The sequence below is a fragment of the Stigmatopora argus genome, chromosome 13 (assembly GCF_051989625.1).
Source record: "Stigmatopora argus isolate UIUO_Sarg chromosome 13, RoL_Sarg_1.0, whole genome shotgun sequence".
Classification (NCBI taxonomy): domain Eukaryota; kingdom Metazoa; phylum Chordata; class Actinopteri; order Syngnathiformes; family Syngnathidae; genus Stigmatopora; species Stigmatopora argus.
This window is the reverse complement of record NC_135399.1, coordinates 18,175,325-18,202,209: the sequence shown is the minus strand read 5'-3', so window position 1 is coordinate 18,202,209 and position 26,885 is coordinate 18,175,325. Positions and strand designations below refer to the sequence as shown.

At 62.2% G+C, this 26,885-nt stretch overlaps 4 protein-coding genes across 6 annotated transcripts in view; 1 reads left to right on the top strand and 3 right to left on the bottom strand.

Annotated features, from left to right (window-relative positions):
- ttn.1 (titin, tandem duplicate 1) overlaps positions 1–7,883 on the bottom strand; it is a 107,729-nt gene extending 99,846 nt beyond the window's left edge. The window contains exons 1-18 of the mRNA XM_077616753.1: positions 7,446–7,883; positions 6,811–7,116; positions 5,063–5,197; positions 4,785–4,988; positions 4,424–4,711; positions 4,105–4,342; positions 3,918–4,032; positions 3,052–3,123; positions 2,696–2,954; positions 2,499–2,553; positions 2,238–2,429; positions 1,897–2,039; positions 1,573–1,721; positions 1,151–1,357; positions 828–1,072; positions 557–741; positions 323–487; positions 58–226 (exon numbers count right to left, since the gene is read on the bottom strand). Of these exons, the coding sequence (XP_077472879.1) occupies positions 58–226; positions 323–487; positions 557–741; positions 828–1,072; positions 1,151–1,357; positions 1,573–1,721; positions 1,897–2,039; positions 2,238–2,429; positions 2,499–2,553; positions 2,696–2,954; positions 3,052–3,123; positions 3,918–4,032; positions 4,105–4,342; positions 4,424–4,711; positions 4,785–4,988; positions 5,063–5,156 (2,780 nt within the window). The 5' untranslated portion in view covers positions 5,157–5,197; positions 6,811–7,116; positions 7,446–7,883. The remainder of the gene's footprint in view (positions 1–57; positions 227–322; positions 488–556; positions 742–827; positions 1,073–1,150; positions 1,358–1,572; positions 1,722–1,896; positions 2,040–2,237; positions 2,430–2,498; positions 2,554–2,695; positions 2,955–3,051; positions 3,124–3,917; positions 4,033–4,104; positions 4,343–4,423; positions 4,712–4,784; positions 4,989–5,062; positions 5,198–6,810; positions 7,117–7,445) is intronic.
- A 669-nt stretch (positions 7,884–8,552) lies between these two features.
- LOC144086714 (ecto-NOX disulfide-thiol exchanger 1-like) lies at positions 8,553–16,737 on the bottom strand. Of its 2 annotated transcripts, XM_077616760.1 has the most exons (13): positions 15,630–15,781; positions 12,844–12,912; positions 12,635–12,736; positions 11,775–11,885; positions 11,501–11,707; positions 11,257–11,433; positions 10,576–10,791; positions 9,801–9,907; positions 9,398–9,586; positions 9,234–9,329; positions 9,052–9,166; positions 8,891–8,976; positions 8,553–8,787 (listed from the first exon to the last, which is right to left on the bottom strand). In XM_077616760.1, the coding sequence occupies exons 2-13, from the start codon at positions 12,875–12,877 to the stop codon at positions 8,656–8,658; spliced, it is 1,572 nt and encodes a 523-aa protein (XP_077472886.1). In that variant the 5' UTR covers positions 12,878–12,912; positions 15,630–15,781; the 3' UTR covers positions 8,553–8,655. The 2 variants fall into 2 exon arrangements, with proteins under 2 accessions (XP_077472886.1, XP_077472887.1); XM_077616761.1 differs by lacking the exons at positions 8,553–8,787; positions 8,891–8,976; positions 9,801–9,907 and adding an exon at positions 15,970–16,737 and having other exon boundaries at positions 15,630–15,857.
- On the top strand, positions 16,170–19,449 carry lacc1 (laccase (multicopper oxidoreductase) domain containing 1). Its single transcript, XM_077616762.1, has 5 exons — positions 16,170–17,013; positions 17,405–17,583; positions 17,658–17,823; positions 17,893–18,109; positions 18,179–19,449. Exons 1-5 carry the CDS (start codon positions 16,485–16,487, stop codon positions 18,402–18,404), a joined length of 1,317 nt encoding a protein of 438 aa, XP_077472888.1. The 5' UTR covers positions 16,170–16,484; the 3' UTR covers positions 18,405–19,449.
- On the bottom strand, positions 18,627–25,965 carry itgav (integrin, alpha V). 2 transcript variants are annotated; one of them, XM_077616755.1, is made up of 32 exons: positions 25,458–25,959; positions 24,525–24,643; positions 24,054–24,145; positions 23,855–23,969; positions 23,689–23,750; positions 23,562–23,610; positions 23,354–23,476; positions 23,222–23,266; positions 23,111–23,154; positions 22,980–23,036; positions 22,826–22,878; positions 22,658–22,733; positions 22,458–22,587; positions 22,280–22,377; positions 22,117–22,210; positions 21,964–22,009; positions 21,765–21,872; positions 21,639–21,694; positions 21,401–21,555; positions 21,195–21,332; positions 21,069–21,136; positions 20,828–20,972; positions 20,670–20,762; positions 20,537–20,616; positions 20,365–20,445; positions 20,187–20,292; positions 19,927–20,085; positions 19,727–19,846; positions 19,519–19,641; positions 19,164–19,271; positions 18,978–19,097; positions 18,755–18,900 (listed from the first exon to the last, which is right to left on the bottom strand). In XM_077616755.1, exons 1-32 carry the CDS (start codon positions 25,658–25,660, stop codon positions 18,808–18,810), a joined length of 3,159 nt encoding a protein of 1,052 aa, XP_077472881.1. In that variant the 5' UTR covers positions 25,661–25,959; the 3' UTR covers positions 18,755–18,807. The 2 variants fall into 2 exon arrangements, with proteins under 2 accessions (XP_077472880.1, XP_077472881.1); XM_077616754.1 differs by having other exon boundaries at positions 18,627–19,097; positions 25,458–25,965.
- Between the last annotated feature and the right edge of the window lie 920 nt (positions 25,966–26,885).

Sequence of the window (26,885 nt, the reverse complement as noted above, 5' to 3'; positions counted from 1 at the left end):
CGAGTTTGGCTCCAAAGGCGAGGCCCGCGTTTCCACAGCACGCGTCAAGCGCCCCACCTGATGTGCGGATGCTTTCCGGGCGTGACGATGTCGCTGTTTTTCAGCCAGACGATGTCCGGCGAGGGGTTGCCGATGGCTCTGACGGCTAGTTCCACCGGAGTTCCCTCCTTGACGCTGACGTTCCTCAGCTTCTCCGTGAACTGCGGCCGCAGCAGGCTTTCCTTGGCTGGAAGACAGGGGGCGCCCATGGAGCCGATGAGCACCGACGAGAAGCTGGCGCCGATAACCGGAGCGAGGGGGAAGCCGGCGGCGTCCCGCTCACCGTCGACGGCCAGCGTGACGGAGACGGCCGAACGTCCGGCCCGATTCTGAGCGATCGCCGTCCACTCGCCGGCGTCGCGCGGCTCCACCGGCGCGACGATCAGAGACTGAGTGCCGTCCTCTTTAATCACCATCTTGTGGGTGAAATCGCCGAGCACTTGCCGTCCTGCGCCGGAGAGCCAGACGCGTCGGGTCGTCGAGCCCCACTTTTTTCCTCCGCCTTCCCGACGCTTACCGTCGTGGAACCAGTACGTGTCCGGCGCGGGTCTCCCGACCACCTTCAGGTCGAATCTGGCGGTCTGCCCCTCGGAGCACCGACGGGAGACGGGCTTCACCGTGAAGACGGGCTTGTAGAGCCTGTCCGGCTGGAGCTCCACCGTCTCCGGGGCGGGAGGGCTCGGCGAGCCGGGGGACTCCCGTCTGGGGCGCGCCGAGGACAAAGTTAGCCAAGAGCGAGGAGGGTGCGGAGGGCACGGAGGGAGGAGAGGGCGCGGCGCCCCACGTACCGTATCTTCCGCTCGGCCGACCGGGCCGCGGATCTGCGAGGGGTGGGGCTTCCGTACGCTTCCACGAAGAGCTTCCCGGAGCTGACGGCGTCGCCCTCGGCGTTGCTGGCCAAGGCGCTGTACACGCCCTCGTCCTCGGGCACGACGGCGTCCAGTCGCAGGCAGGCGCGGCCGTCCGGGAGAGCCTCCGCCAGGTAGCGGCCGCCGCACTCCGCCAAGCGCTGACCGTCCTTGAACCAAGCCATCTGCCCCGACCGTTGGCTACGAGTCAGACGGCGATCGATCCGGACGCGCGGCGGACGGCGGGCGGGCGGGCGGCCTACCTCGGGCGCCGGGTCCCCGAGCGTCCTGCAGTGCAAGACCACGCCCGTTCCCTCGGCGACGCGGTAGTTTTGGAGCGGGGTGTCGAAGGTGGGCGGCGGGGCCGCGTGGTCCTGGCCGCCGCTCCACCGTCGGCCGTAACTCAGTCCGAGGAGGCTGCTCTCTATCTCCTGCATGATGCGGCGTTCCAGCACGGAGACTTGAATGTCCTGTGAACCGACAGAAGGGGACAGGTGTCCAAGAGGGTGAGCTGAGCACAAGGCTCTCTGGCGGAAGGCTCTTTAGGCCGGCCCAACAGCCCAAGGACCCCCTTTGGGCTATAATCTTACATATTGACATGTAGTTTATCTTCATTGACATGTTTCATCTTGAAATAAATGCAACTCAATAGGTTGGCTCCCGTGCTAAGAGTACAAACGGCTACCTGTGCACAGGTGGCGCCGGCGCTCATCTTGTCGCTGACGGCCGCGACGACGGGGAAGACGTCCCCCTCCAAGGGCTCTGGCGCCGTGGCTTCCGTTTGTGTCTTTAAGGCGGTCCCCTCCTGTTTCTTCACGTAGGCTTGGTATTCATCTGAGGGAGAGAGAGTCACGGGCGTTTGCCTCCCTTCTGCCGACCCAAAGTATTGCTCCAAAACAAACTTTCAAAGACTGGGTCTTAACGGACGGCCGACAAGGTGGCCCTTTTTTTTATCCCTCCCAAAGGGATGGCGCCAGCCAGAGGAAAAAAAGAAAAAGGGAAGACGGACCTTCCTCCAGCAGGACGGCGGCGGCGGTGACTTCTCCCAGCCCGTTCCTGGCCACCAGGGAATATTCTCCGGCGTCGTCGCTAAAGGTCATGGAGATGAGCAGCTGGCACAGGCCGCTCTCCTTGTCGTAGGCACATTTGTATCTGAAGACAGACACGCACAAAAAAACAATGGGGATAGACGTCCTGGTCCTCCAATAGAAATAAACGCGGTCATCACTAGTCCGACCCATTTGAAGGGGGAGGGCGGCCCACCGTCTCCCTTCAAACGAACCATTTTCTTCTGTCCGGTAGAGAACAGGCATCCCCCCCCCCCCACACAGCTTTGCACATCATCCCCACCTGTATCCGGTGACGAGCGGGACGCCCCCCTTCTTCCAGACCACGTGCGGTTTGGGGCTCCCCCCGACTTGGCATTGAAAGAAAATGCTCTCTCCCTCCACCAGCTTCTGAACGCCGGGAGTGTTGACGAAGAAAGGCGCCACCGACCGGGTCTCCGCCCCTTCTTCTTCTTCTTCTGCTTCTTTGGCGATCCTGGCAAAGCGCGGGAAGGCGCATCAGCGAGGCGCAGACGTCGCAGGAAGGCCGCGCTCTTCAACTCACATTTTTTCTTGGGCTTCGCAGGCCGATTCCTCTCGGCTCTCCGCCTCCTCGCTCACTGAAAGGCCAAATCTCCGTGTTTTTTTTGGGGGGGGGGGCAAAATCACCAACGGCGCAGCGCCAAAGTAGGAAGGCCAGAAGCCGGGCTCTCGGCGGACCGGAAGACCCCCGGGGAGCGGATTTTCAAGGAGCGGACTCACCTCGCACGAGCAGGTAACAGGAAGTGGCGAGCGTCCCCGCCGGGTTGGAGGCGGTGCAAGTGAAGCGTCCGCTGTCTTCGGCAAAGGCCTCGCGGATCAGCAGGCTGGCGCGGCCCTCGCGGTACTCCATTTGGAAGTCGCTGGAGCTTTGGATGCGGTAGTCCTCGCGGAACCAGGCCACGTCGGGGACGGGCAGGCCGACCACCTGGCACTCCAGCGTCACCGCCTCGCCTTCGCACACGTCCGTGTCTTTCAAGGGCTGAAGAAGCCAAGCGGCGGACCTTTACAACTGCGCGGGCGCGCCGGACGATGGACGGACGGACGGACGGACGGACGGAGGGACGGAGGTCACTCACAGAAATCAAAGCCGGCGGGACGGCCGGCGGGACGGCCTGGGCGACTGGCGGAATCTCCACGGCTTCTTCGACCTGGGGGAAAAAAAAACTTCACCATCTAGTGGATGCATAACGTAACCGCAGCCTCTACTGTAGAGCCGTATAATTCAAATTCCAAAGCCTTTATTGTCATCATACACAGCTGCGTATAACGAAATTGGTGGTGCTACTCCAAGCTTTTCAAAGTGTGTTTTCCCAGTTAAAAAAAAAACATAAATAGTAGTATAAAAGTATAAAAAGTCACATCCCGGCTAGGTGAATTCTAAAATATTGCACAGATTCTAAAATCTTGCACAGAATTCTAAATTATAGCAGTGGCCAGAAGATCATGGGCTGCTCTCTGCCCTCACTGGATGACATTGGCAGCCCTCGCCACCTCAGCAGAGCCAGGGACATTGTCAGGGACCAATACCACCCTGGTCACAACCTGTTCCAGCTGCTGAACCTCTGGCAGACGCTACAGGTCTCACAAAGCACGGACAAATAGACTCAAGGACAGTTTTTTTTCCCCACAGCCATCAGGACTCTGGACTTGCGTTAGCACGACACACACAATCCCTTCTGTGCAATAACTTCGGGGTGTGCAATAACAATGTGCAATATCTTTGAAATCTGTGCAATATTTTAGAACTCTGTGCAATATTTTAGAATTCACCTAGCCGGGATGTGACCTTTTATACTTTTATACTACTATTTATGTTTTTTTTTTACTGGGAAAACACACTTTGAAAAGCTTGGAGTAGCACCACCAATTTCGTTATGCGCAGCTGTGTATGATGACAGTAAAGGCTTTTGATTTGATTCGGGTGGTGTTTTGCGTCCTTCACCTGTGGGAGGCAGATCGAAGTCTCTTCCCGCTCCTCGACGTCGTCGGTCTCGTCCGGCTTCGGGGGAGGGAGGACGTCGGGAGCGCCGCTCGGCGGGTACGTGGCCGTCAGGTCCCTGAAAGCCAGAGCCGGGACCCGCTCAGCACCCGCTCGGCCACGGGCGCCGGCCGCCTCGTCCGGGACGTACCTGTCGGCCTCCGTGGCGTCGGCCACCTGCGTCTCCACGGCGACAAAGGTCCGAAGCGAGGCCTCCGTCATCCGCGACATCTGAAAGGGGCAAAGACGGGACTCGGCTCGCCGTTTCCAACATTGAGGACGGACATTTTCCAGAGGCGCTCGGCGTACCCCCTCCGTCGAGCTCCGTTCGCTCATCGACGAGCCGGAAAAGAGGGTCTTGGTTTTCTTGGCCGGGACCGCCTCCTCGCCTGCGCGGACGCGGACCGCCCGGGTGGGATCTTTGTCAAAGGCGTCCCCGTCCCGGCCCCGGCCCAGCGGGCGACGCTCACCGAAAACCATCAGCTCGGCCGAGGAGGTGGCTCGGCCCACGGCGTTGGTGGCCGCCACCGAGTAGGTGCCGGAGTCTTCCGGGAAGGCCTCGGCGATCAGCAGCGAGTACAGGTCGCCGTCGCGGACGACGGCGAAATCGGGCGAGCCGTGGATCTCGGCCCCGTCTCGGTAGAAGGCCACCACGGGCGGCGGGATGCCGGCCACCCTCACGCTGAGTTTCACCCGGCTGCCCTGTCGCACCGTCGAGCTCTGAAGCCTCTGCAGGAAAGCCGGCGGCGACGTCTCCGCTGCGCCAAGGCGGAGACGTCGGTTAGCGCCTTCCGCCCTCCGGACGGCTCCCGCTCGCTCGCTCGGACTCACCGGTGACCATGAGTTCGGCGGTGCTGGTGGCCTGTCCGGCTCCGTTGGTGGCCCTGACGGAGAACCTGCCGGCGTGCGCCGCGTCCACGGCGTCGAAGCTCAAGACGGCGTGGCCGTCGCCGAGAGAGATGCGTACGCCGGGCAGCGCGGTGGCCGACAGGACCTGGCCGTCGCGGAACCACGACACCTCGGGAACCGGCGCGCCTGCGGGATAGAGCGCCGTTCAGCCTGGCTTCCGTGGGGCGGCGGGGGCGGGGCTTCGTGGGCCGCCTACTTACCGCTGACTTGCGCCCGGAACGAGGCGGCACTACCCTCCAGTGCCACCACGCTCTGAAGCGGCTGCGTGAATGTCGGCGCTTGCGTGGAAATCATTTTCTAATCTCTTCTTCTTCTTCTCCTCTGGCCTCGGCAGGCTGCGGGAAGGAAGGAAAGGAAGGAGGAAAAAGGAGAGAGGGAGTTCACTGCTGGGCGGACACATAAACTCTTCCTCCCATCAAACATTTGGGCAAAAATGGCTCTCGGCGACAGTGGCCACGCCCAACAGATCCGGCCGGCTCAATGGCCACGCCGTCCAATTGCCCTTAAAACCCTAACGACTGGCGGCTGGTGTGACATTGGGAGCTGGCGGCATTTTGGCCCTTCCCGTTTGGATGGGCGGAGGCGGCGGAGCCCACCGAGGCGCCGGCCTACTTTGTGCGGTTGAGGCCTACAACTGTCAACACTCAACGGGAGCCGGGGAATTCATCGATTTGGCATGCTCATGTTTTGTGGGGATTGGTGGTGACTTGCTAGGGTTTTGGTTTCCTGGCTCCCGGGGAGGACAAAAATGGACGCAGAGCGACCAAGGGCAAACATAACCAAACACGGGAAACACTAAAACAAAAACAGGCTTGAAATACACAGACAGGGCTTGATGACAATCGCATTGGGTTTGGGAGCGAGCAATGGCGTGGCTCCACACACCATTTGGCTCACGTTGCTCCAAAATTGGGACGCTCGGCCCGGCGCTAAATGTCCCATCGACGGTTTCGGATGAACACGGAACGGACCGTTGACCGTTCTCAGGCAGGGGACGAGCGAGCGCGACAGCTGAGCCAGGGCCCCCCCTCCAATCCCCCCCCCAACCCCGGGTGGTTAAAAATAGCAGGCAGGGCCAGCCATCAGTGACAGGCGATGGCAGCTGACTTCAAATGGGAAGCGATGCCATCGCAAACAAACGCCAGGAATAAACAAGCCCCCAGGACCCCCCCCCCCCCTCTGCTGAACCGAGGAAAAACAGGAGGCGGACCCTCGGCAGCCCGTCCGTGGACGGCCGCCTCTTTTCAACGCTCTGGACACCGTTGACATCAGGTCAACTCGTCTAATGACTTCCAAGCGGTCGACGTCCGCTCCGTCTGAAGCGAGAGCGTTTGTCGTCAAGGCTCCCGCTTCAAAGGGATCGGACGTCGACTCGCCGTCACGCAAGACCCTTGCTGGCAAATTTGGATGCATGGTGTCGCCAGGTCCCGTTTGGGAAGCGGGGGGGGGGGCTAAGGCCCGGCCGGCGCCTCCCCCGGCTCCGTCGACCGGACGCCCGCCGATTACCCGGTGCCCTTTTGACGTGGAAATCCCAAGCCGCCGAGAGGGGATCGACAATGATTCCCCTTGGCTTTGCTTTCCGTTTCATTGGCAGACGTCCATTTTCCAATCCGAGGAAAACGTGCACGGGGGGGAGAAAGAGTCAAATGCGAGAAAAGGCCAACGAGAGGCAACTTTTTTGGCTCACCCACCGGTCAGCGTCTAGAAATAGACATTTGATTGACGGGTAGCATGTGGCGCATAGCGAGGTGAGGGAAAGAAGGGGGGGGTCGAGTCAGCATTCCCTTAAAAAGCCACGGGCCCCCATCTGAGCGCCCCCCCTCCCTCGCCGGCTCGGGCTATTTTGGTTTTTTGACCGCTTGCCGGCCATCCCGGCGAAATTCACCCAAACTTTCCCATATGGAGCCGCGGTGGGGGGGGGACGTCGTGTTTGACGAATACTACTCACGTGCGAGGCCGCCTGCAGGTGTCGGGACAGAGCCCGCCCCCCTCCCCCGATTCCGGCGGCTTTCCGACGTCGGGTCCAAGTCACGGTGAACGAGGGGCCGATGCCACGCCACTGAGCGGTCGGTCCTCCGGCCGAGCCAGGCTGGGAGTGAAAAGCGCCGGCGGGGGGGTGGGCCTTTTTATACCGGGAGAGGGGACGGGGGGGCGCGCCTGTCATTGGTCGAGCCGTGGCAAGAGATGCATCACGGGAAATGGACACTTATTCAAGCAGCCCCCCCTTCCCCCTCCCCCCACCGACGGGGGAGACCTGGAATGGCAAAAGATATCAAACGGTTTATTTGAACTTTTTTTTCTTAGTAAGGGAAAACATCTCATCATCATTTGTTTTTCATTTCAAATGCAAACTTTTTTTTAAATTATATTCAATATTAAAGTGGAAAACTGAAAATATTTTTATATATTTATTTTTAGATTTTACAAAATGCTTTTTCACCTAAAAACTAGAACTAGAAAAATTGGATAAAAAAATGCAATTATTGATTTCAAAAGGGGAAAATCAGAAAATATAATTCACATCTATAATCTTCATTTGAATTTGATCCTAAAATAGAAAGTTGGCACTCATGATTTACTTACTCGGGCCGCACAAAATGATGCGGTGGGCCAGATTTGGCCCCCGGGCCGCCACTTAGACAACTGTGGGTTAGACCGTTAGGGTGGGCGCCAGGGTGCCCAAGTTGTTCCCCAAAGGGGCGGTAGCACCAAAAGTGAGGGGGGAAAAAAAAAAGGTACAATTCGCCTCCGGTGAGCTGATATTAATGGGGATGTGAGTGGCTCAAACAAATCTACAGGGAGTAAAATCACTGCCCAGGAAGTGAGAGTGAGCCAAAACGGATGGGGGGCACTGGAAGTAACCCCAAATCCATTTGGGTCAGAGTTAGGGTCATTTTGCACTCCAGATGGACAACCCTCCCCGCCGAAGTGAACTTGGTGAGCCATTGAAGTGAAGTGAAGCGAGGTGAAGGAGGGAGGCAAACCCACGTTTTGCAGGTGTGAAAGAGAGAGAGAGAGAAAGAGAGAAGATGACCTGACCATGAAACACACTCACCACCACCCTGACTCGTGTCTGACCTCTGTGACCATCCGACAAGGGCCAAATGCAAAGCCGCGGGTGAGGCGGGGGAGAAGAAGAAGAAAAAGAAGAAGAAGAAGAAGAAGAAGAAGACCGACCGGAAGCTCCAAGCGAGTCAAAAATGGAATTGGCATTGGATGTGAGGACGCGTGTACGCCAAGTGGCCGGCAGAGGGCGCCCTTTGGCCAGCTCTGAAAATCAACAGCAAAACAATCAAAGGGTAGGTACATTTTGGGTGGGGAAACCAACGCATTGGACCCCTTTGGACCCCTTTGGACCCCTTTGGACCCCTTTGGACCCCTTTGGACCCCTTTGGACCCCTTTGGACCCCTTTGGATCGCTTGTCGACCGGTCACTCACCAGGATTTAGGGACATTTTCAGGCCGCTTCCTTGTTCGCTTCTTGGCCGTCGACCCCTTCTGACGTCGGACGCCGGCCGAATGCTGTCAATGTTTCACCTTTCATCCCTGGCAGCCCCTGACCAAGAGTCCAGCGTCTCTGGGGGTCGCCCGACGCCCTCCGTCTGGAGACTGGTGGACGGACCGAGCGACCACCGACCGAGCGACCGCCGACCGACCGACCGACCGAGGGAAAAGTCAAGAGTCACCCACTTGGCTGTTTGGATTTTATTTGGAAACGTTGTAAAAGGAAGCCAAGGCCAAAGAAGGAAAAACGCCAAAGGGGAGGGGCCCAGGCCCGGGCCCTCCGCCCACGTCACGTCGAGCGGAGGCTGTCGAAGGCGCAGAACTTCCAGCGTTTCTCCAGCGTGGCGCCCACGCCGCTCAGTTCCTGACGGAAGACCAGGGGCAGGCGCGACATCAGCCGCTCCAGCTGGCCCGACGACACCTTGAAGAAAAAAAAAAACAATAAACCGGGGCCGCCGGGGCTCCAGAGGGGACCGCCGTAGAGTGCCGCCGACAACATTTGAAAAAGGGCAAGGCCAAGGTACCTGCGAGCGGAGCGTGCGTACGTAGGCGCCCAAATATTCCAGGTTGGCTCCGAAGGGGTGAACGTGCAGGAAAGCCGCCATCACGCCTGACCGCCCCCAAAATTAAAAGAAAGGCTGATCTTACATCACGTCAGTGTTTGCTTTGGCTACGGGCCGCCTACCCAATAGCAAAGCCTCCTCTTCGGATACCAGGCCACTGCCACCACCCGCCTTTTGGGCTCCTCCTCCTTCCGCCAAAGTCCCCATGTTCCCGTCCGTCCACAGAAAGCCATTGACCTAAAAGACGCGGGCGCCGATGTTTGGATGGGCCGACGCTCGGGGCGGGGCTCGGCGTGGCGCTGACCTCGGGCCAATGCTTCTCTGAGAGGCAGGCTGTCCGGTGGGCCCGCTCTAGCTCCGCCTCCTTGGTCGCCAGCTGGTCCCGCAGGCTCCGCAGCCGCTGCGGAGAAGGGAGCGCGTCACCGCCGCGCTACCGCGCTGCCAAAAACAATAACGGAGGATGACAACCTGCTGCATCTGAAGGAGCGGCGCCGAATCCTCGGGCCTCGGCGGGGACGCCCCGGCGGGTTCCGCCTCCCGGTGGAAAGCGTCCGCCGACCACGCGGGCCCCGTCTTGACCTTTTTACCGCCGGGACCCAGATCGTCGTCGTCCCGGTCGCGGCGCCGTCGAACTTCCGAGGCCTCGTCGCCGGCCTCCTGGAAAGACGGGCGAGTCAGCGCCCCGGCTCCGGCCCCCGCCCTCTTCCCGTCCGTACGTCCGTCTGGCGACCGAGGCGGCGGCGGAGCTAAAGTAGGCGCTGACCTGGGGCGGGCTAAACGGGCACCCGCCTCCCAAGGAGGGAGGGAGGGATGACCTCGCCGCTCGGCCGCCTCGCCACTTGGCCACCTCGCCGCCTCGCCGGCTACCAACCTGGCACTCCCTGGTCCAGACGTCAATGTTCTTGCGCTGAGCTTTGGAGAAGCGCTCCCGAGACTTGGGTCGGCCCGACGCCGCCAACGCCGAAGAGATCCGATCCACTTGGCCCGCGTTCCGTGACCGGGGGAGGGGAGGAAGGGGCGGATGGGAGGGAGGGTATGGGAAGTGAGGAAGTGCGGAGGAAGGGAGTGAGGGAGGGGTCCAGACAAAAACAAACCCTTCACAGGCGTGTCGGCTTCCAGGTGCCCTTACCCGCGAGCGCTAACCGGCATGGCCCAGCTAGACGTCAGCTCGCATACGTACGGGAACGACGGCGGAACGCCTCCGTTCGCGCGTCCGACTTTTTCACCACGTGAAGGGTGGCTCGGAGACCTTTGAACTGGGACTAAAACATCTTGCGCGGGGGTGTCCAAACCTAGCTGTATTTTTTTGGGGGGGGGGGGCTCAAGCATTTGAGGAAATGCGGCCTGCTGCAATTCAGTCTGTCGCACTTTTAACATTATGGTGGACTTTAGCAATGGTGCAAACGCAGTAGAATGAGCGTATCATGGACTTTGGACTTTTAAAGAAAGGAATCCAATGGGAGTAAAATGGTGATGATTTTCCGGACTTTTTTTGCAGTCATTGGACCATTCATTCTTTCCCCTTGTGGCGCCGGGTTATTTCGGAGCCCTCAGCTTAGACCGGCTTGGCCCTCGGAGACCCCCCCCACCCCCGCCCCCAAAAGGCCGGACACCCCCGGTGGGACGGGCGCGTTTGCCGTTCTTACGCTGCCAGAGGATGTCGGCCAGCGCGCGGTCGAAGGCGTCTCGCGCTTGCCGCAGCGTCCGGCGTTCCCGCTCGGCGTCCGAGCGCAGTCGTCTGGCGTGCGCGTGGGCGCTCTGCATCAGGGCGTAGATCTGGTTGGCGTCGCCGCGCGTCACCTGGCCGCCATCCAGCCGGGAGAGGAGCGCCTCCGTCGCCGCCGGGCCCGAGACGCGCTCGTCTGCGAGCAAACAAACGGGCGTGGGCCTCGCTCTCTCTCCGGAAGGAAGGCAGAGGGCGTCCCGCCGTCGCCGCGCCTCATTTCAATGACAACGGAGGCGACGAGGCGGAGCAGCGTCGCGTTAGCGAGCCTCGGGGGAGCCTTTAACGAGCGCCGGGCGATAAAAAGCTCGCTCGGGGAAGCCAACAACAACGGCTGCTGCAGATTATCCAGGCGTTTACAAGGCGCCGCACAATGACGCACAAAAACAACGTTGGCGGCGCACGCCGACGGAGTCTTTGTGCGACGGGCGACGGGAAGCCGCCGCGTCAATGGCGACGGGCGCAGAATATTTCCTTTGGGTCCCGGCCGCCAGACGTTACCGTAACGTGGCTTCTAACCCAAACCCCCCCGCGTGGGCCGAGACAGGAGCGGCGGCGCCTCCACCCGTAGCGGGCCCCTACGGAGCCCCGGTGGCGGCCTCACCTTTCGGGCCCTCGGAGGAGGGCGGCGCGGCGTCCGGGAGCCCGCCTTCTTTTTGGCCTTCCAAGAGCCTTCGTTTGCACTCCCACTCGTACTCGTCGTCTCGCGCCTGGGCGAAGTCCACGTGGATCTTGCCGCGGTCTTTTTTGTCCGCGCCGGCGCCCACCTGAAGACGGTAGCCTGAAGGGGGCGACAAAGACGTCTCGACCCGAGCGCGAGGCCTTCCGCCGGTGGGTCGCTAGCTCACCTGAGAGGCGGAGCGCCCGGTCCACCATGAACTCCTCGGCGAATCGAACGTGGCAGAAATTCTTCTTGCTCATGCGGAGCGCCACGATGCGGCCGCAGGGGCCGAAGACTTGGCGGACCACGTCCTCGCCGGCGTTCTCCGGGAGGCCGCCCACGAAGACGGTCTTGCAGCCGGGGGGCCGGGGGCGGGTGGGCGGCGACGGCATCTCTGCGGCGCCCGCCGTCGTTAGCGCGTCACCCGGCTAACCGTCCACGTGGTCTCGGGCCGGTCTTACTTGGGTTCCGCGGGAAGAGCGCGCAGCCGTCGTGACGGATGATCTCCCGGAGCGGGGGCGGAGCGGCGGGCGGGGGCGCCGCCGCCGCCGGCTCTCCTTCTGACCTCCGGCCTGGTGAACAGTGGGGGAGATTTGGTTGCAAATAAATCTTTGTAACGTTACGAGCATTGGGATTAGGCTTTTTGGTGGCCGGCGCCGCTCCGACCGTTCTGGGGCGCTCCGCTCTGTGATCTAGCCGGCAAAACCAGGCCGGTCGGGCGGCCGAGAGAGGGTTTGCTATGAGAGAGAAAAAAAAAAGACGGAAAGAAATCCTTTGCTATGGAGAGAGAAAAAAAAAGACAGAAAGAAATCCTTCCTTCCCTCTTTGCGGGAGCCGCACGACGGGAAAAGGAGAGCCAAAAAAACGCTCCGTCGGCGCAGATGATGAAGGAGGAGGAGGAGGAGGAGAGCGGAGTGGGATCCGGCGCCACCGTTCGCTAATGATGACAAGCGAGCCTTGTCACGGCCGGGGGAGGAAAAACAAGAGAGGCGGCGTTGGGAGATAACCTCCACGGCTCAATTACGATGACGACGACGACGACGACATCAGCCGCCGGCTCCGTCCGCTTTCCTCCTACGCGAGGCCCAAAGAATAGCCTCTCGACCTTGAATTTTTGGATCTGGTTGAAAAAGCCAACTGGAAGCAAGCCTTTTCCACAGCCCTCGTTAGCGTCGCGCGGCATCCGACACGTTTCGCTCGCGTCGCTTTTGACGATAACAACTTGACGAGCGCCGCTCCCGAATACCGATGAGCGGGCCTCGTCGACGACGGCGAGGAGCGGCCCGCGGGCGGGTGCTCGAACCCGACGACGACGACCCACCTGGCCGAGTGGCCCTGGGCGACGGGTAGTCGGCGGAGGGAGGTCGCCGGGGCGGAGGGGACCACGTCCAGGCGAGGGGGGGCGTGGCGCCGTCGGCCGACACTGCGCACACAAACACGGGGAGAAAAATGATGAGCAATGGCCACAAATACACGGTGGAGCGTCCGCAAAAGTGACTCGCAAGGAAGCCCTCGGGATTAAAGCCGCACCTTTTGCGGTACCGCCGTCCGCGTGCGACGTCATCTCGCCGGTGGGCCGGTCGGGAAGTCGTCCGGACACTTGGGACGCAGAAGAAGACGTTGTTTGTCAACTGGCCATCGGGTAAAGCAAACGCGAGCTGTCCAAACTAGTCCGCAAAGGGCGGCTTTTCCTTCCTTCCTTCCTTCCTTCCTTCCAAACCAGCCAGCGCAGACACCGCTCGAGCCAGCGGCCTCGTTCCCGGAGCGGTGGCACCCGACGCCAATCGGCCGATGACGCTTTCCGGACGTCGGCTTTGACGGGTGACGTTGGCCCGTGAAAGCCGTCCCCAATTAGCATCGGTGGCTCAGCTCGCCGGCGGCCAGGAAGGGGGCCGGATTACGCGGGGAACTGGGCTTTTCCCTTTTTCACCTCCTTCCTTTCCCGAAGGAGGGACTCCGCCTCCTGAGCTTTCTGGGGAAAGGCGCTCGCCATCGGCGTGGGCTTTCGTTTTGTCGCTCCCTGCCTTGGCCTTCACGCGGGTGTCGCCTCCCAGAGAGCACGGACGGAGTTTTCCACACCTCGGCGACCATCAAAAGAAGCAAACGACGCTAGACGACGACGGATGGGGAGGGAATTTTTCCAGGCGCCGGCGAGGCGATAGATTAGCGCTCTCCCGCTCCAAATGATGTCGGATGAAGCCGCTTCAGCAAACGCGGGAAGGAAAGCCCGGCAACGACGGCTCGCTCGGCCGCGCGTGGCGCCCGCCGGAGGGAGATGCGGACGGAGGCTGGCTGGCGCCACGCTCGGCTAATATGATGATGGCTGAGCTGGCCGATGGACGGAAGCGGGGCGCCGCTGTTCCCGTCGCTCGCCATTAGCGTCAAGGGAGGGGGAGCGCCGGGCTAACGCTCGCTCCGTGCGACCTGCCGCCTCGCTCCGTTTCCTCGCCGTTCGTCACCGCCCGCCCGTCACGCGCGCTTATTAAAGTGGCGCCGCCGGAGCCCCGGAGGACGCCTCCGGGTCGAGCGAGCCGCTCCGTGATTCGGGGCGAGCGAGCGAGCGTGCGCCGGCTTTTTCTCTTTGGAGCGTCGGGGCCCACCGGCGCCACGTGGTGGCTCCGCGCCACCCAGATGCCCATAGATCAAGCCGTGGGGCCGGAGGGGGGGAGGGGGGGGCGCTACAAAGAGGCGGCGGGAAAATAAACAAGATGGACGCCGGCGAGGAAGCAAAACGACGGGAGGAGAAAAAGGCTGCGGAGATGGATGAATAGAAAAGCTCTCCCACACGCACAGCACAGCACAGCACAGCACAGCACAGCAGGTTTGCCCGCGCACACGCAAAGTCACGCATGACACACAAACACACTAAAAGAAAGACACACGAGGCAACATTAAGGCCATTGTAAAAAAGGGCATTTCAATGCGCTTGATTTGTTACAGCAAATGACTTTTTGCCTCCTGCCTGCCTCATTGAGGCCCGTCGCTTGCAATTTCCTCCCATTTTGGAGCTTCCAATCTGCCTTCTTTGGATCGTTACCACTCGCTGACTACCATCGGCCGTCAGAGACGTCCAATCCAGTTCACCGGGCAAAGCCGCGCCGATGGCGTTTATCCGCCGTCGACGGAAATAGATGTCGGCCGGCGCGTCCCGTTCTCGACGGATGGGTCCTCTATGGCCGTTGACGGCGGCCCATGAGCATTTGACGGGAAACGGATGAAGCGCCCCCCTCTTTCTTAACGATGTCAATTGATGTGCAAATGAGAGCATTTTTCAAAATAAGAGCTGGCCTCGACCTTTCTCGTCAGCCGCTAACGAGTGGCTTTGTTCCCGATTTGTAAGGCGCGCGAGCGTCTTGTTCGGGCGGCGCCGAGCGACCCATCCGTCACGGCAAATCACGTGATGGCGCCCCAAGCATTTGGCTCGCCGGCCGGCCGGCGCGCTTTTCCGAAAAAAAGTCTAAGCTTTGAGTCGGCGCAAAAACTTGACGGCCACACCTGGCTTTCCGTGCGCAAAGCTAATTGGTGCCAAGTGCTCGTTAACTTTACTGCCAAGCCACTTGGACTTTTTTCTTTTGGTTCGCTTGATGCCGCCAAATTTTGGGAAGCGACTCCATACCTGTCAACCTGTGCCGATAACTGCCCTTATTGATGAATGATTATGATTCCCCTTACAAACCCCCCAAAAACCTTACAAACACTGTACGAGTCGGGTTTTTGGGGGTTTGTAAGGGGAATCATAATCATCTATAAGGGCAGTTATCGGCACAGGTTGACAGGTATGCGACTCCATGGCCAATCCCGTCGAAGGCGAATACGCCGCGGTCCCCGGTCCGTCGTTCCCAGCGTCATTTGACGGCTCGGAGCGACCCTGAAACGGACGTCCGTCGACGACGATGAAACGTACGTCCGGACCCTCTGATCCGGGCGTCCGAGCGGCCTTCCTCTGTTGACTTTTGACGCGGTCGGTTAGCCTCTTAGCGCGATTCGCTGGCGATTGAAGGGCTCGTCCGGCCGCCAGACGGCGCCGTTTGGCGAGCTAGAGAGTGACGTCATTGGCACTCCTCCAAACTCTTGTTCTTTCTGGCTTTCCCTCGAGACTCGATCGAGCGACTTGACTGAATGCCAGCCAAGCAAAGCATGTCTGCGCGTGGCGTCATCAGCCCTCCAAAAAGCTCCAGGAGCGCGGAGCGAGCCTCCCCTTCCATTGCCAATGACGTGAAACCCTCATTTGTCTGTCAATTCATCCATCCATCCATCCATCCATCCGAGCATCCATCCATCCATCCATCCATCCATCAAAGAAGTGTGCTTCTTACCTCCCTCCGATCGACGTCGAAAGCCGAAGCGAACGCCAAGAAGAACCTCCGCCGCTGACGGCTACGCGCACGGCGCGCGAGCGTCCGCTCGCTCGAGGAAGGGAGAGAGGGAGGGAGAGAGAAATGGGAGGGAGACATAGGAGGGAGGTCGCCTCGTCCCTCCCTCCCTCGAAGGATTGATTGGCGGTGGCCATGATGGAGCACTTTGCCTTGGAGTCATTTCCTTTTCTAAAAGCGAGTGACGAGTGACAAGTGACAATTGGTCAATCGGTCAATCGGTCAATCCGTCCAATGACAAAGCATAACTCTGCCAAGCGGCAATAGCAGTTGAAAGCGTCACCGGGAGAAAACAAAAGAAAACAAATCAAGTCATGCCGGGGGTTTCGAGCCAAATGTTGTCCTTTTTTTTGGTGTGCTTTGCTTGCTGGAAGAAAGTCGCTCTGTCCAACTTTTGGCGTCGGGTCGATCGATCAATCGCCAAAGCAGGTGTGCCTTCTCTCTCTCTCTCTTTCTCTCTTTCTCTCTCTCTCGGGTCGCCCAAGACCGGAAGTCCCGCCCACTCGGCCACCTGGGCTCCGGAATGAAAAGACCGCACAATCTTTGCCATCTTCCTGCTTTTATATTTGTTTTGAAAGCGATCACGCGCTCCGTCGCTCTCTTCCGCTTTGCGAGCACGTAGACTTTTGGACGTGCGAGGTCGGGAGGAAGAGGAAGAGGAAGCGTCAGAGTCACGCGAGACAACTTGCATATTAGACAAAGTGCGAGCGAGCGATCGAGCGAGCGGGCGGGCGGGTAGACCTTGATTTCTCGCTCTTCCTCCTCTTCTTCTTCATCTTCATCTTCCTCCTCCGGATCATGGCGGTGGCGGTACTGCTGGACCTGACGCACCCTTGTGGCTGCGGCGAAGGCTGCGCCGAGCGTCTGCAGCGCCGGGAGGCGGCTCGCGCGGGTGACGGCGCCCACTTGCTGGTGCTAACTTCGGCTGGGGCCGCTGGGGCCGGTGGGGAGGCGGGGGAGGTGGCAGAGGCGGCCATTGGCGCCTGGAGGGGCGGCGGCCGGGCGCAGACGCAGGCACGCGTCCTCTCTGACTGGCGCCCCGACGCCGCGTCCGCCTACCGCCTCAAATGCGCGGTGGACGAGCTGGGCGTGCTCTCGCTGCGTGCGATCACTAGCCGGCGGGGGCGCGCGCGCCTAATAGGCTACGAGCGCTCGCTCTTCAGCCCGCTCTACGCCTGGACCTACGTGGCGGGCTGCGAGGCCGAGCGCGACCACGTCGACCACGACACCCGCCTTCGAGAGGCGGACGACGACGTGGCCGCCTACCTTGGCGGACTCCCGTCGGTGGATGGGCCCGTCCGGTTGCTGACTTCGGCGCTGATCCCAGGTGAGCGCGGGCCCGATGGCCAGCCCGCCGAAGGCGTCCCACCCACTGCTTCCTTCCCTCCTCTGCCCCGCTTCGACCTTTCCTCGGCCTGAGTCACGGCTGTCAAAGCCATCGCGCAAAGGCAAAGGGCCACGTGGGGGACGGCGAGGGGTGAAGAGAGGCCTCGCCCTCTGGCCAATCGGCTCATTGCAGTCAGGTGCCGCTCCGACTCAATCAGTGCAGTGGCCGGGAAAACCCGGGGCCGCAGTTGCGCCATGCCTTTGACACCCGTGACCTTAGTGGCAAGAGCGGCCCGCTCGCTCGCCAATTTGAGGCCTCCTGGACCGCCGCCCCCTCCTTGAGCGTTTGCTCAACAGTCTATCGACCCTCCTTTGACCTCGCCGTCCGCCAGGGGCCTTCGGTCACGGCTTCAGCGGACGCGCCGGAGGCGTGTCGTGGACGCCCACCCTGTCCTCCTTGAACCTGGTCGGCAGCCCCAAGAGGCGCGACTCGGCGGCCGTGGTGCGGGAGAACCGGCGCCGCCTGGCCGTGGCCGCCGGCTTCCACCCGCGCCCGCTACAAATGCTCAAGGTGAGTGCGGCCGAGGAGCGGCGGCGAGGGGCGGGCTGATCCGTCCGTCCGTCCGCCCCGCCCGCCCGATCCAGGTGGAGCACGGCGACCGCGTGTGGGTGTGCGGGCGGGACGAGCCGGAGCGCTACGACGCGGCGGTGACGGATCGGCCGGGAACGGTGCTGGCCGCGCCGGGCGCCGACTGCGTCCCCTTGGTCTTCGTCGATCCCGTGGCCGGCGCGGTGGGCGTGGCTCACGCGGGTAGACCGGCCTCCCCGACCGTCCGGCGACGGCGCCGTGGGCGCTCATTGCGCTTCCCCTCCCCCGCAGGCTGGAGAGGAACGCTGCTGGGCGTGGCGGCGGCCACGGTGGCGGCCATGACCGCCGAGCTGGGCTGCTCGCCCCGCCGCATCCTGGTGGCGTTGGGGCCCTCGGTGGGTCCCTGCTGCTTCGCTCTGGAGCCGCGACACGCCGTCGGCTTCCCGCCGGAATGCGTGGGCCCCGAGCGGGCGGGGGGCCTGGCCGTGGACCTGCGTCTGGCTAACAGGTGGCGCCCCCGGGTGGTCCGGCGTGACGGGCGACCTCCCGGCTTGAAGCTCCTACCTGCTCCCTTCAGGCTGCAGCTGCAGGAGGCCGGGATCCTGCCGCATCACATCCAGGACGACCAGGGCGTGGCGCCGTGCACGGCCTGCCGGCCACGGGACTTTTTCTCCCACGAGCGAGACGGCGCCCACTTCGGCAGCCAGGCGGGCTTCGTCTGGATCCGTGAGGAGGAGGAGGAGGAGGAGACGGAGGAGGACAAGGAAGCGGCTGCGAAGGAAGGCCCGCATTGCCCGCCCTGAGAAAGCCGTCGGCAACAAGCAAAAGCAATGTTTGGATGACTCAAGTGTTGACGCTGATTTCTTTCCGTGTCTCGACTCGTTCTTTGGAATCTTTTCGCATCACGCCAATTTCTTTCGGTGACGCCCCATTAAATGTCGCCGAATGAATTGGAACGCCCCCGAAGCGTTAACGCAGACGCCGCGGGAGCGGGAAACGTGGCCGGCTGGAAAGGGCGTCCGTTTTTCTCGATTCGGTCTCTAATGTAATGCGTTCCGGTGGAAAGAGCCGGAGACCGGCGCGCGTCGTGGCACGTGAAATGACCTTGAATGGACGGGATGTCTTTTCTCCCCAAAGAGAATGCCACGCAACGTTCGGAGGGAGTGACAAATGGACTTTATTGCTAAAAGAGGGGCGCGCCCCGGGCTAGGTGTCGGCGTTGGCGCCGTCCTCCGGCTGCAGCTGCTCCTTCTCCAGACAGTCGTCTTGCGGCGGGCGCACTCGCTTGAAGAAGCCCAGCTGCGGGCCGCGGGGAAACGGCTCGGTGGCTTAGGTGCGCTCCGCGGTACCGGCCGTCGGCGCGCCGCGTTACCCACCTTGTACATGACGAAGATGAGCAGCGCCAGCAGGAGGAGCCCCGCCAAGGCGGCCAGCGCCACCACCCAGCCGGGCACCGGCGGCGCCGCATCCGCCACCCACAGCACCCGTAGGCTCACCTGAAGCCGGACGCAAAGGTGGGGTGAGCGGCCGGCCCTTTTCGCTCGCCCGCCGACCCTCCTTACCGTGGTTTTGTTGGCCGGCAGCGTGGCCGGGAGCTTCCGGTAGGGCATCCGCAGCACGTGGAAGGAGGCGGCGGACACCAGGACGTAGGAGCGGTTCTCCGTCTCCGCCTGGAAGGAGGGGTGCTCGTTGCGCATTGGTGGACGCGAAAAGCAAGCGCCACGTTGTTCATTCATTCACGGGCACTCCGTATTTCTTTTCCGGCCCACATTGATGCAGACTCTTTACATTGTTCATCTCAAGGGGCTGGCCTTAATAAATTCAAATCTTACCCCTTGTTTGAATGACCTCGTGTACTATTGGGTCCATTTCATTTGATTGGGGGATTTGGATGGACACGTGGTGGCGCTTTCCTACCTTGAGAAAGTTGTCCACGTGCAGTCTGGAGTAGACGAAGAGGATGGCGTTCTTCTTCCTCTCCAGGCGTCCCACCTGACAGCGGAGCTTGAGGCAGGCGGCGTCCGAGGCCGAGCCGCACTCCTGCCAAAGGTGGGGAGGTGTTCATCCGGGCGGGCGCAGGTCGTCCGGTCCGAGACTCCCGGGACCCCACCGCCGCCCATTTTACCACAGTGAGCAGGCCCTGGTCGTCGCGGGCGGCCTCCAGGTCCCTCTTGCGCAGGCGGCCGCGTCCCTCCGTCTGCGGCTCGCTGCTGACGTTTTTCAGCGCCGCCGGCGGACTCTCGACCTGCGGGGATGACGTCCGCTCGTTCGGCCAAGGGGAGGGAGGGATCTCCGGGACGGCCGTGGCGACCACGGCGGCCTCACCGTGACGTTGAGGCGGTTGAGGGCCACGTCGGCGGTGCAGTTGACGGGCCCCTCCGTCTCAAAGTGGGTGACGTAGAGGAGGTCGGCGCCCGGCAGGCCGTACGGCCACTCCACCTCCAACGACGTGAGGCCCAGCGTGCTGGGGCCGGCGTTCAGCAGCTGCCGAGCGGTCGTTCCCGAGTAAATGGGGCGGGAGTGCACGCACACGCGAGCCGGGGCGGGCCGGGGCGGGGCGGGCCGGGGCGGGGTGGGCCACCCACCTCGTAGACGTGCACGATTTGCGGTCCCACGTCGTCCCCGGTGAGCGGCGGCGCTCGCGACTTCCAGTTGGCCACGGGAAGCAACACCTGAGCGGGCGACGACGTGCTGCGGACGCACGTGCCAAGGCATTTTCACCATTTTTTTTAAACGGAGAAATGGCTTTGATTTGAAATGTACCCTCGTATGGAAACTTGCGCCACCACGATCAGTTTGGTGATACTGGACACTCTGGGGCTGCTGTTGTTGAACTGGTTGGAACTGGAAGGGAGGTTGGGGGAGGGGAAAGGGAAGGGGGCGGAAGTTTAGCGGGCGCACCATGACACTGGGAATTCCGGCCCACCTGACCCACCTGACCACCTGCAGGTCGAAGCGCACGTCGGCGTCGTCCTCCGACAGCTGGTTGACGCTGAAGCGCAACTCGGCCAGCACCTGCCGACCCGCCCCAAAGTCAGCCCCGCCCTTGCGCCGGCGGCCAGACTCACCTTGGTTCCGCCCTTCATGGGGTTCCCCAGGTCGCAGACCACCATCTTGGTTTGGTTCTCCTTCTTGTAGGCGCACGACAGCCGGCTCAGCGCCTGGACACCGATACGGGGTGAGGCGGGGGCCTCCTCCCCTTCCCACCCGGCGGCCCGGCCGTTACCTGGTCGCGCACCACGCCGGTAAAGTCGGCCCGCGGCGGCGGGAAGACGTGCAGCTCGGCCTCGTAGGCGCCCTCGCCGCGGTTCTCGGCCTCCACCGTCAGCGTCACGGCGTTGTCGTCGCCCACGGCCATCTCCGTGCGGTCGCTGCCGACGGGACGCGCCGCCGCCATCGGTCGTGGGAAGTGGAATGGCGGCGGCGACGACGACGACGACGACGACGAGGGCGGCGACGGCGCTCACCTCCGCACCGCCAGCCGCAGGTCGGGCTTGCACACGTTGTCTTGGCCGCAGTCCAGCAAGATGTGAGCCTGCCGTGGGCCGAGAGGTCATCGAGGTCACCCGCGTCGCCCGACGACCCGCCCTTACCTGCCGGGTGACGTTGGAGGGCGCGGCCGCGTCCAGGACGGGCAGCAGTCCGCTGCGGTCTCCGGCGCGGCGGTAGTCCAAGGCGTACTCCAGGACCACGGAGATGGGCGTGATCTTGTCGCGGAAGTCTCGATCGTCCTGGGCCGCCCGGACGTCAAAGGACGACGACGAGCGGGCGCGCCCGTTGGCCGAGGCCCCGCCCTTACCCTGAGGAAGACCGGCTGCTCCTCGCAGGCCGCGTCGCCGCCGTTGCTCAGCGTGACGTTCTTGGCGTAGGCCACGCTCCGGCCGTGCAGGAAGAGAACGCGCTTGGCCGTCTCCTTCTGCTTCAGACGGTCCAGCAGGACGTCCACGCGGAACGCTGGAGCGGGCGGACGGGGACGGAGCGCTCCGTCAGACGGGGGGAGAGTTTGCCGGAAGCGGCCGGCCCCGACGCCCACTCACTGAGGGAAGCCGGCGCTCCTCGTCCGTTGGCCTTCAGGCAGTACTTGACCTTGAAGCTGCACGTGCACAATTAGACGGGCGGCCGGGCGAGCGAGCGAGCGGACGGCCAACGACGGCGGCGCTCACCAAGAGACGGCCGCGCCTGAGCCGGGGAGGACGCAGTTCTTCTCCTCCGGGTTGACGATCTGCGGCTCCACGTCCAGCGTGGCTTCGACGCCGATGACGGGACGCGCTCTGTACGTGCGGGCGAGGGAGGGACGGTGGGATTGCTGTGCGCGTTGGCGTCCGGGACGGGAGCAAAAGAAAAAAAAAGGCGCCGGCTCACCTGTACAAAACGGCCCGGTCGGCTCCGAAGGCTCCCACCAGTAAATCTGCCGAAAGCAAACACGGGGGACGCATCCGTCAAGGGCCGTCGTGCCGTGGAGGAGCGCTCCGCCCGCGGCCAAATTTGGCCAAGATCGAGTGGCCGCGCGCCTACCTGGGTAGCCGTTGCGGTCGATGTCGGTGTTTCCGGACACAGAGTAGCCGAAACTGGCCGGCATGGAGCCGGACGCCCATTTGCCCTCCAGGACCTGAAGGGTGGGCCCCCCGCCCCGGGGTCAGAGCGGTCGGACGCGTGGGGGCTTCCCAAACGGGGGTACCTGGGAGGGCGTGGCCGAGGGTCCCCGCGGCCCGCCGTTGTGGATGTAGACCTGACCCAGGCGGCGCGGGCCGCCGTAAGGGGCGGAGACGGCCACGTCTGCGGAGACGGCGTCCGTCATCGCGGGGTGGTTCCGGCGTCACGCGGCGGGGGCCCTCCCTCCATCCCTCCCCACCTACCGTTGTAGCCGTCCATGTCCAGATCTCCCAGGGCGGCCACCGAGGAGCCGTAGCGGGCGTACGCCTGGGAGCCCGTCAGCGTCGACGCCGGCCGGAAAGAGAAGCCCCCCGCGCCCAAAAAGATGCTCACCTGCGGGCCGGAACGGGTGGCGGTTGACGGGTGGCGGTTGACGGACGGCGGTGGAGGTGCCGGGCCTTACCTGGCCGACCTCCCGGAGCTTCCCGTCCGAACCTCGGTCCATGAAGAGAGGGGCCCCCACCAGCAGGTCTATCAAACTGAAGGAAGGCGCACGCTCAATGGCGTCCAAATTCATCATCCGCCACCGCCGCCGCCCGATCCCGTCAAACTTCAACGGCCGCGTGCTCACCCGTCTCGGTTGACGTCGCTGGCGGCCACCGAGTGCCCGAAGTAGGCCGCCATCTTGAAGGGATGGAAATCGAACGCCGACGTCGTCGTCATTTGCTCCAAAACGGATGCGCCGGCAAAACGAGCGGCCGTTTCGGGGCGGGCGCCGAGCTGACCTGAGTTCCCGTGAAGTTGACCATGGACTCCATATTGCGGCCGTTGAAGATGTTGACCTAAAAGGGCGTGTCGTTCAGCCAACGGGTGCCGTCGAGTGGGGAGCGGCGAGGGCGGGGAGCGGGACACTCACGTAACCCAGCGCTTTGTCACCGCGGGGAACGCCCGTCACGTAATCTGCGGGGAATCGCAACGAGGCGTGAGAAACGGCGTCCGTGGCCAATCCCTCCCTCCGAGCGCTAACCTTCTTTTCCGTCGCCGTCAAAATCTCCCACGGTCACCGAGTAGCCTGCAACGGGACGGACGGAAGGACGGGCGGTGAGGGGCGGGGCCGAGCCCGGCGGGGAGGAACCGAGTGGAACCCGACCGCCCTTACCCAAGTAACTGTCGTCGTACTGCGCGCCGGCCGTCTTGGTGGCCAGCGTGTTGCCGTAGGGGCTGATGAAAGCGCCGTCCGAGCGGGCCAGGATTTCCGTCACGTCGTCCGATATCAGCTGACCTGGAAAACAAGAGGAAGGAAATGAGCCCTTCAAAATAAGAGCCGAGTGAGAGAATGTTAGCCACGGTCCGCCCACTGACGCCACCTTGCCAGTAGAAGCTTCCGGGTCCTCCCACCACCACCCGCTTGTCCGACTGCAAAACAAAAGGGAGTTGGCGTGGGCCCCGCCCCTAACGGGGAGTCCTGGCGACCGGGGGCGAGCGAGGCCTCGCCTTGACAAAGTCGGCGCTGAAGCCGGCCTGGCAGAAGCCCTGCCCCTCCGGAGAGCCGGCCCCTGCGACAGACAGAGAGAGAGAGAGAAAACAAAGGCTAGCCCGACGTAGCCCGACGTAGCCCGACGTAGCCCGGCCTGCCCGTCGCGCCCACCCGCCCGCTTACTGCTTCGACACGGAGAGTACTCCACCACCGTGGCGTCTTTCTTGAGGAAACAGGTGCCCACCGGCTCGCGCTCCGACACGCCGAACGTGGACCACTGGTAGAGCGGCGCGCACGCCTGAGGACGGAGAGGGAGGGTGGGGAGAATAAGACGTCGTAAAAGGAGGGAGGAGGTCGGGACCACCCGCCGCCGCCGCCTCACCAGGATGTGCTCGCCGTCCGAGCGCACGGAGGCGCCCAACCATTGCTTGGATTTGAACTCCATCTGTGCGCCGTCCGGGTTCTTCCTCTCATCTGCCAAAAACGGCGCCGGTTAGCATGTTGGCCGATGGATACGCGTCCAAAAGACTTCCCCGACGTCTGCGCTCGCTCGCTCGGGAAAGCCGCCATCTAGACGTGCCCTACGCGGGCCGAAACGGCCGGCGTTTCCGACTTGGCCAGTAGAGGGCAGCGCGGTGGCCCGGCACCCGACGGACTCGCGCACAACGACAGTGGGCCGAGCCGCCCGCCTAATCCGCGCCGAGCGCCTCGGGCCATAATCGCCCACGATGGCGGGCCGAGCGAGCGACAAAGACTCTTTTCTTCTGCCGGACGCGCCTCGAGAGAAGCGGCGGGTGAAAAGACAAACGGGATTTGCCGTTTGGAGTGCGTGCGTGCGTGCGTGCGTGCGTACCTGAGGAGTCGAAGGGGATCTGGCGGCAGGCGCCGGCCCAGGGGCAGCCGTAGACGGCGCCCCGCTCCGCCCCGTCGCCCGAGGCGTTGGCTCTCGGCGCCCCGATCAGGACGTCCGACCTGTGGCGTTGGTGGGAGGGAGGGAAGGAAAGGGGGAAAATGAAAATGCTCCAAAGGCGGGGCGGGGCGAGACTGGCTTTCCGACTCTGACGGGCCTGAAAAGCTCCCGAGGGCTCTTGGACTTAGGTTGGCCTGCATTCCCTTCAATGAGTAGACTAGAAACTTCCTTGTTCCGACTGGCGTCCAGCTCATTCGGGCAAGGGGCGCATCTGACTCACGGAAGAGCGTGACCGACTTTTGCCGTCGGGCCAAACGGACAGTAGGCGGTGGCGGTCAATGCAAAAATAGACCGATTTTTGCCGTGGGCCCAAAGGGAAGGGACTGACAGTTGCCGGTGGCGGTCGCTCAATGCAAAAACGCTTGATTTGGGGCAATTTTGGTCTATCACCGAGCTCGTCGTTCTCCGAGACCGACAAATACTCGCGCTTTTCATTCTGTTCATTTCGGGCCAAATGAGCTGTGATAAGGGAATGGTCGGTCGGCAATGAATGGCTGTCAGGGGCAAATTGGCAGGCAGAAAGGGAGGCTGGCTAGTTGGCAAAGAAAAGGAGGGGTTAGTGATTAGGCAGGCAGGCAGGCAGGCAGCCTAGATGACAAGGAAAAGGAGTGGGGGAAGAAAAAAAACACGACGAGCTCTTGTCTCCAATTATGGGCACACAGGAAGCGCGAATATCGGAGATTGCAGCCCCACCACCAGCAACAGCAGCAGTCGCGCATGCGCACACGCCTGGTCAGCCAAAACATCGCCGCAGGGGCCGCTTTCGGCCGGCATCTTTCAAACTTGAAAAGTATCCCAAACGGCGCGGAGACTCACCGCTGGCTGTTGGGGGCTTTAAAAAAGTCCACCGAGAAGCCAAAGTAGCTGCCCGGGGGGCCGTCGTACACAGACGGTCGCTCGGCGTCCAGATTGAAGGCGTCAGCGCGCCGCGTCAGGCAAAACACCAGCGCCAGAGCCAGAGCCATGGCCATGGCCGTCGCCAACTTCCCTGACGCCGCCGCCGCCGCCGCCGCCGCCATCGGGAGACGGAAGACGACAGGAAGGGCGCTGGCGCGATCCGAAACGAGGGCTAGGCGAGATCCCCTTGTAGGGCTACGCCGGCCGCACTGGAACGCTTGCGCGAGCCCAGGCTGGTCCGTCCGTCTTCTCCTTCTTCCGGTTTGGTCCGGGTTAGGATGGAGACTCGCGAGAAGGACTTTTGAGTCCCGAGGGAGGGCACTGCCTGTGCCAGTGCCAGCGCCTGCTCTGCCTGTGCCTGTGCCTGTGCCAGTGGGTCGCGGAAAACACACCGTGACGTCAAGCCGCGTCCGCCTCGGCCCCGACAAATTAAAAGCTTGGCCGGCGGCCGCCGACTTTTCGCCACAAAATCTCGGATGCAACGTCCAACAAGTTCGCCACGCCCACCAAACTGTGAACAAGTGGCGCCCAAGTCACGTCGCTTTAAACGCGGTTGAAAAGAAACGCGAGGAGGAGGGCCTTATTCCAATATTTTGGGGGCCTTTTTTCCCCGGCAAATTTACCCTGCAACAAATCAAGACTTCCGGACTGGCACCGGAACATTCTTCCGTGTACTTTCGAGAACGTCATCCTACACAGTTGATGGTCAATCGCATTGTTTGTCAAAACCTCGAAAAAGGACGGCGACCTGCTTTTGTTTTTCCCCTCCTTTCACACTGAAGTTCCCTGCAATCGCGTTTCGGTGGCTAGTCCAGAAGAGGGCGCCATTGCTTTGGGATTCGAGGGAGGTCCACCAAGGTTCATGGGATTTCACATCGTTGAGACCCTTGTCAGTGTGCGTGAGTCGCAGTTCCGGTGCTTGGCAGCAGAGGGAAGGAGGGAGGCAGGCCATTTTACGCTTTTGGCTTTTGGCTTTCCCCTCAAGTGCTAATTGGCATCGCCGCGACACAGACGACGAAGGGAGGGTCTTCGTTCGAACGAACCACGCCGTCGTCGTACGAGTGCTTGGCTCCGACATTCGGGCGGTTGTCCGGCCCGGCCCGCCGCGACCTTTGGCCTCGGGCCTGCCCGTCGTGCCGCCGGGATTATTTGCCACCAGCGAGTAATTCCGCTTTAATCTTCTTTGAGGCGCCAAGTGGAATTTTTGGACGAGTGTGGCCAAATCCGCCGAAAGCAAAACTTGAAAGACGGCGAGCGCGCCTCTGGCCTTCCTCCTCGACCGCCGTGCTCGCCGGAGCTTTAAGCCCTCGACGGAGATCACGATCGAGCGGTTTTAGAAACCCGTGA